This window comes from Echinococcus granulosus, assembly GCF_000524195.1.
Source record: "Echinococcus granulosus chromosome Unknown EG_S00049, whole genome shotgun sequence".
Classification (NCBI taxonomy): domain Eukaryota; kingdom Metazoa; phylum Platyhelminthes; class Cestoda; order Cyclophyllidea; family Taeniidae; genus Echinococcus; species Echinococcus granulosus.
In genome coordinates this window covers 62,601-69,653 of record NW_020170429.1, presented here as the reverse complement: position 1 = coordinate 69,653, position 7,053 = coordinate 62,601, and the positions used below count along the sequence as shown (strand labels likewise).

The 7,053-nt window shown below is 45.4% G+C and overlaps 2 protein-coding genes across 2 annotated transcripts; one reads left to right on the top strand and one right to left on the bottom strand. All coding sequences in view use genetic code 11, as the record gives it.

Moving 5' to 3' along the window:
* EGR_05984 (N-acetyltransferase ESCO1) lies at positions 1–1,070 on the top strand (the record flags this gene model as incomplete). The annotated part of the gene is made up of 2 exons (XM_024495233.1): positions 1–81; positions 456–1,070. The coding sequence occupies 2 exons, from the start codon at positions 1–3 to the stop codon at positions 1,068–1,070; spliced, it is 696 nt and encodes a 231-aa protein (XP_024350317.1).
* A 2,513-nt stretch (positions 1,071–3,583) lies between these two features.
* EGR_05983 (Breast cancer metastasis-suppressor 1-like protein) lies at positions 3,584–7,053 on the bottom strand (the record flags this gene model as incomplete). Its single annotated transcript, XM_024495232.1, has 4 exons — positions 3,584–3,999; positions 5,148–5,364; positions 6,585–6,659; positions 6,700–7,053. 4 exons carry the CDS (start codon positions 7,051–7,053, stop codon positions 3,584–3,586), a joined length of 1,062 nt encoding a protein of 353 aa, XP_024350316.1.

The window sequence follows — 7,053 nt, the reverse complement described above, 5'->3', positions numbered from 1 at the left end:
ATGCTCTATGTTGTTGGAGATATGGAAGACCTAAAGGCGCATGCTCGGTTCCACGCAAGCTACTTGAGTCCAGAAATAAAGGTAGTTTATCCACTCTCGTGCTTGTTTTCCGTTGCTTTCTATGTGATCATTTCACACCTTAAGTATGGATATATTTGTTGCACAAAGCCTTATTGGTTTAATGCATCTGGCTATCTTGTGTATCATCGCGGCTTTATGCTGCACGTTCGTCGTTGTTTTCGTTTGTTCCCCCTAGATTTGTCCATTTATTTACTACTTTTATGCACTTCCTTGAAACATGTCTACGACAATTAACCTGTGACATATTTGTCTAGTACTTATGCAATTGTATGGCCGTTACCTCACAAACGTTTCACTTGTGATTAGGCTGCTTATATCAAGTTCTGGACTTATATTTCCGGACCAATTTATTAATTTATGATTTCTGATACTAGGTTTCTCGCTGGCAAAATCAGGTAATCCTGGAGGACTTCTTCGACGGTTCCCGCGTAATTGAGATCTCCCTAGCCGACCGTATGGGCCTTCAACTCTATACTAAAGTAGCTTCCTTCATGAACCGCGATCTGGGTCAAGATTGCCCTCAAGGTGGGGTCAACACAATTCCCCACCTCCCATCCTACATGCGAATTTTTATCTTCATCGAGGGTGAAAAGAAAACCGCTGTTGGATGCTGCATTGCCGAGGAACTCACCTCTACCACCGTGGCTCAACGCGGTTACCAAATACGACGTCTTGTAGGTGGTCTTCGCTCCCTCCTCTCGTGGCGCGTTCAGAATCCTCTTGCTGTATGGACCGAGCCGGTGGAAGGAAGCAATAACAACAGCAACATCGACCGAATTACTTTTCCCCTGTGCGGCATTCGGCGGCTGTGGGTGGCATCGAAGCATAGACGACGCGGTGTAGGAACCGTTTTGGTTGAAAGTCTGCTGAAGCACCTCGTCTACCTCACACACTTACCACGATCTAATGTCGCTTTTGCGGAACCCACTGCTAGTGGAGCTGAATTCGCTGTCAGATTTGTTGGTCGGGAGGATTTTATTGTCTACTGACAGCGTCTTTACTACCTCGTCTTTGTGCAGATTTTACACCTTTTGAGCTCGCTGTATGGTTAGTTGTGAACTTAATCTCCTGTGTGATGTTTGGTCGGCTACAGAGGTAGTCGGTAATACTTGTTCTTTTTTATGCCGATTTTGTTAGAAATAACTGTTGAGATCAGTTAATTCAAACGGTCTTTAATGCTTTTGGTCGCTTCGTTATAAATTTTTCAGCTCTGTCAACGCACCGTACTACTGTTGAATCAAAATAGAACAAAAGTAGTATAAGGGCATGGAAATGCTGGAGAGCTGTCGGCCTTTGAGTTTGTGGGAGACGTATTTTTTTTCTGCAGGCTTCGTTTCATAAAAGGGGTAACAACAGGATGTCTTGGATTATTATCTTGTTAAAATGATTAAAATGTTAAAATGATCTCTAATCCTCTTTTAAAAAACGCAGGCTTGATATGCCCACTTTCAAAAAATTCGTCGTCTATAAAAGCAGAAAATCTAGCTTTAGTCTTTGTAAAAGTGGTGCACCTATTTCTTATTTGTACGTCATCAGAGTCAGATTGTTCAAACGATTCTTAAGTTGATTGTTCTCCAAATGCCGCGCCGCGATTTACACGAGAAGTTTCTGCAAACTTGGAGCCGAGTTAGTCGCAGGCCAGCTCGAATCACATCCAGGGCTCAACGTAGGAGAATAACAGGGAGTGCGTCGTGGAGTATCCCACCGATGGATTGGCACATCTATTCTGCCGTATGTTGGAAGCACGTGCCGCAGTTCAGCCCGTCAGTACATTGTTATGGTTGACAGTCGACGGTGTGGGTGCTTTCGTGTACCGTACAGTGTGTGGTGAAGGAGTTGTTTAACTCACTATCCATTTTTGCAAGGTGGTGATGGCACGCCTAGACGTGTGCCTGTCATTCCTGTCATGGTTCGGCGAGTAGAACGCCTGACTGGTTAACGGACAGCCGAGGGACGAATCCTACGATGGGAACAGCAAAAACAATCGTTCACTAACATTTGCGACCTCCATAAGTTAGTCCACGATGTATGTCAGGACGTCCATGAAGGAGTTGCCGCGCTGACCTGAGTCAACACTGGTCAGAAGGACCTGGGTTTCCCGAGTCGTACCATGAAATGTTGCAGGATGTGAATGTATTTGAATTACTTCTACCCATTCAGATCCCTAGAAGAGTACCCCAGAATGAAGCAGACTTCCCCAGGGCGGCTCAGCCGCACTGATACACCCTGCCGATGGTGAGGCTTCGTAGGCGCCAATTAAACGCTGCGATTGGAATGCGCAATTTCCGCTCTCTGGAATTGGTTCTTCCACTTCACTTGAAAAAAAGGTTTCTGACGACCGAAAAACCCTCTACTACTTCCATGATCGTATCACTTATTAGCGCCTTCAAAGATAACCCGGACCGCAGAGTAGGTCCATGACCTTTTAAAAAGTCGAAGTTCACTGTATGTAGGTTTACTAAAAAGCATATTTTTTTAGAGTAAATAGCATGCGTAAAAAACGCAGACGCCTCTTTTATGTGCAGATAAATATCGCAATGGTCAAGTAATGGTAAAAAAATTTTGATGGAGAGTGGTTTATGTACAAAGAGGGCGGTGGGGGTGGGGGGTGCACGTAGAGCAATCATCCCTACGACTCGCGTTCCTTTGATTTCAAATAAGACATGGCCATGTTGATCTTCTGCTCCTACAAGTAAAACCATAAGAAGTCTATTAAGGGGGAGAGGGACAGCGGAGCAGTCGTGCAAGCAAACGGTTTAAGGCAAACATGAGGTTATTGAAACACTTTCTGGAATGTGACTATCTCTTGGTTTATCGCTGCCAACCCAAATCGCGGGCGTGTTTTGTCAGCCATAAAAGGAACGCGAGTGGCTCTGTCAGACAGAGATACACCACCACATTTCTAAACCTAGGTTAGAGGTGAGGTGCGCGGAAGACTGGAACTAGTCGCAATAATTGAGCATCATGTTCATTTTAGTTTGGCAGACTATAGCTGAGTATGGGTATAGAAGTAAACAGATGAAGCGGTGAAAGTTCGACGACATCACCAGAAATCACCCAGTAGGTGCCCTTTCCAGTATTTTGACAACAAATATGAGCAACGGGGTGCTTGTTTTTGGCATCATTTCTTAAAAACTACTTTTAGGGCGTGACGACTAGCCTTCATCAACGATCAAACAACACAGTGTCAGGTCAGTCTATCTGCCAAGCAATACTGGAGATAGCAGAAAGAAGTAGAAAGTGAGTCCTTTCGTACAGAAATTAAAAAGCGCCCTCCTGAATGGGTGAACGGCGAATGGATAGGAGCAGTAAGGCCTACCACCTTTTGGGTTGGTGCAATTAAATTAGAAATGAGTACCCACAAAATCGTTTTAGCAAAACCTAAGAGACTGTGAATGGGTCATAGACAATGAAAAAATCACCATACATTCACATATCCACCCATTCACCCATATGCCAATATACTGACAGGGAGGCAAAGGATAACGCAGCGAGTGTACGATTACATCGAAAGGACGGTCGACTCCACCTTGATAGCATTGGTGATGGCCTCAATGTCGGCACGAATGTCCTCCTCGTCCAGTTCGTAGACGAGACGGGGGAAGGAGGGTGAGAGGGCGACGGGTTTGCGTCGTGGCTCAAGGTCTACACCCGGCAGATAGTTGGGATTCAACACCACCGACGCCGTCAAGTCGTCTCCCTTACCCTCTGCCTCATCCTCCTCCTCCATCCCCTCTGCTTCCCCCCTCCTTGTCTCCCTTTCCTCGTCATCGTCTAGTCCAGGCACCAGCAATGCTGCTACCTCTGCCGATGGTTTCAAGGTGGTCGACGGCGATGTCGAGCAATGATCGTGGTAGTGGTGGTGAGAGTGCCCCAAGCCCGCATTCTGTTGACGTAGTGGCTCATCTCGCGGGGGGCCTGGAAGACAGAAATTTCTGTATGAAGATGCCTCTACTTGCTGTTAGACATGTATACCAGGAATATTGAAGTGAAACTGTACCTTTAAGTTTGAAAAAGAAACCAATTCCAAGGAATGAAAATCTCGTCTATTTACTACATAATCCCTTGTTACATGTAAGCAGTCCAGCGTTTAACCATGTCTGAGCCATTCCTAAGGCGCATGCGTTAATAATAACTGATTACCCTTCCCGCCTGTACTAAAGAATCCGTCTCCTGCATAATTTTGAGTGAATGAATAAACGAATGGTGTAAGCTGGAACAAATACAGCCAGGATTGTGACAGGCAGAAGTTGAGCCGTTTTGAAAAGCTTACGCCATTCAAATGTCTCACTTACTACGGCTCATACTATTTGAATTACATTGCAGACAGCTCGTCTGTCAGTTAAATATTCCTACGAATAGGGATTGACGTATAAAATGGTCCCGTCGTTAAACTCAAGTTGAGTGAATGCACGATGCCCTGATAGTCGAAAAGGAGTTACATCTCCGGGTTGCAACATCAAAATAACCGACTGTGCAGCGAAAACGTATAGTTAATAATGCAAAGGTATGTTTTACGACAAGAATATCGCTCTAAAACGTCCCTTTTGAAGAACGCACCATGTATTATCAATTTGCTGTGGTTACAGATGACTGAGATGTTTAAGGTGAGTGAACTGAAGGTAATTGTACCGGGAATCAGATGCTGTGGTGGGGAGGATTCAAAATCGACAAACCCAAAAAAGGCTAAACGAAGTACTAGAGTCATAAAACTACACAGGTGGACGGGTATGCCAAAAAATTAATGGCGTAAATAGTGCTTAAATTACAACAACCGACCGCAAGAGGCAAGACGGGCAGCTTGCATCGCGATTGGTCAATGAATACCGCTAGCCTGACCAATCAAAATATCACCCGCACAAACAATTGCACTGCTGACATCCTCGCAATCAGTAGACATGTCTGTGCCGTAAATTGATGCGTCCTTCATGGCCCGAGGGGCAAGCACAGACGGTCCATCCAAATCAGTAATAAACCTTTGCATCTACCATTTCCCCCATCCCTTTTCCCTCAGCACTAATCGCAAATTAAATCAGTAAATGTGTGTAAGCGTTAGAGGCACTCACCCCCGCCAGAAACACCATGAGCCTTAAGCGTTTGACGCGTGCGTTTGGCCATGGCTCGTTCCACCTGGATGCCACAAATTCCCTCCTGAATGCGCAGACGGACGCGCTCCTCGGTGGTGCGCAAATTCTCCTCCGCGTCGTAGGTGGTCATCTGAAGGGCATTGTCAAACTCCTTGTTTGCCACCTCCAGCTCAAAGTCACGTCGGTGTTTCGCCACCTATGCAGCAACAGAAGGAAGACATGAAGAAGTTCCGAAGTCTCCCTTCCGATTGTTCAGACACTGAACAACTTAGGGGGAGTGAATGATCAAGGGAGCGATAATGCAACCATCCATGGTAGTTTATAGACTTGGGTATTTCACCAAGAAGAACAAGCCCATCGACTGCCATCGTTCAAAAGTCCATGACTGTAGTGGGAAGCCGGTGCCCTAATTTTCATATAATGAATACCCAAATTTATGATCACCGTGGCATACAGTCGAACATGCCATATGAATGGCTTCATTAACATCCCAGATGTAATGTGTTTACAGAAGCAGTAAAAAGTTCTCAAACTCATGCTTCACGCTCTCCTACTAAGAGGTACTCTTTGCCATGAAAGTGTCCAAAAGTGATGCGAAATTCCAGGTCACGGGGATAAATGGGTTACCGATGAAGGGTGCCTAGGTATCTTCCTGGTGCTAGATCACACACCTTTGGGATTGGTTTGTGGGGCGGTTGGAGTTGTTTCAAAACCTGCAAACCTATTTCTCTTATGCAGCTTAAGCAATTAAAGTTTACGAGGTGCACAGCTTTTATCCAAAGGCATCTCCACGAGTGGTGCCAACGCACTTTGTTAATAAGTACGAAAATAAGATGGAGGTTGTGCAAGACCTTGAATATTGTAGCATCACACTTAAACACATCACTTTGATATTGCCATTCGCATTCTCGGTTTTTACACTTACTGCTGCATTAGAATTTGCGTTGCCCCACACCTGATCGTGTATTCTACCCCTTGATAAATAAGATTGACAAAACAGGCAGCAGCGATAGGATCCATTGAGATAAGTAGTTTCCGTATGTCAATAGCATCATTTTGATAGTGGCACAAACGGTGGTACGAAGGATTGCAGCAGCCCAAAGGAAAAAAAGCAATCGCATTTCCTTGCGACAAATCAAATGAAACAGGGATGCATCAAGATCTCCGTAACCTTGAAGCGCAACGAAGGTAATTTTCATCTAGGGGAAACACGACTGAAGAAGGAATATCGGCTGGTGCGAAGCTATTCATCAATTAATGACCTCATGACCTTTGGCTAAAACAGGACGAAAGTAAGAGTCGATTCACAAACGAAAAACCATGGGCTACACAAAGCCTGTATAAGTTTGATGCTTCCTACTGAGTTAATGTCGATAATGCTGGAATAATTGAGCGCACTACTACCAGATTTCAGACCTTGAGTACGTCTACAAGACAACCGTAATTTGACACACGAATGTGCGTGTGAAGCTTAACAAGTTGAAGGCACAGCTGCAACAAGTTAACAAGAGTAAAAAAGGTCGATGCAAACCTTTTTTCGAATGCTATAAGTCTCATCCACCAATTCGAAAACCTTGAGGAGTTCGGGCGCTTCGGAGGCACGTAGTTGCTGCAATTTGCGGTCTACCTGGGCGATGCGCTCCGCAAAAAGGGCTTCCTTGATCTGTTTAAACTCCCATTCCAACTCCGCGATCTCGTGAATGAGTTCGCGCTTCACTGATTCCAGGGCCGGCTCGGGAATGGCCTCCACAGCCAGCAAATCGGCTTCTGCTTCAGCGTCCATCTTCATATCACCGTCACCACCGACGCTGCTGCCGGGTACTGTATCTGATTTTGCTGAAGTTGTTGGTTGCTCATCCTCTGCTGTTTTGGTTGTGGCGCTCAT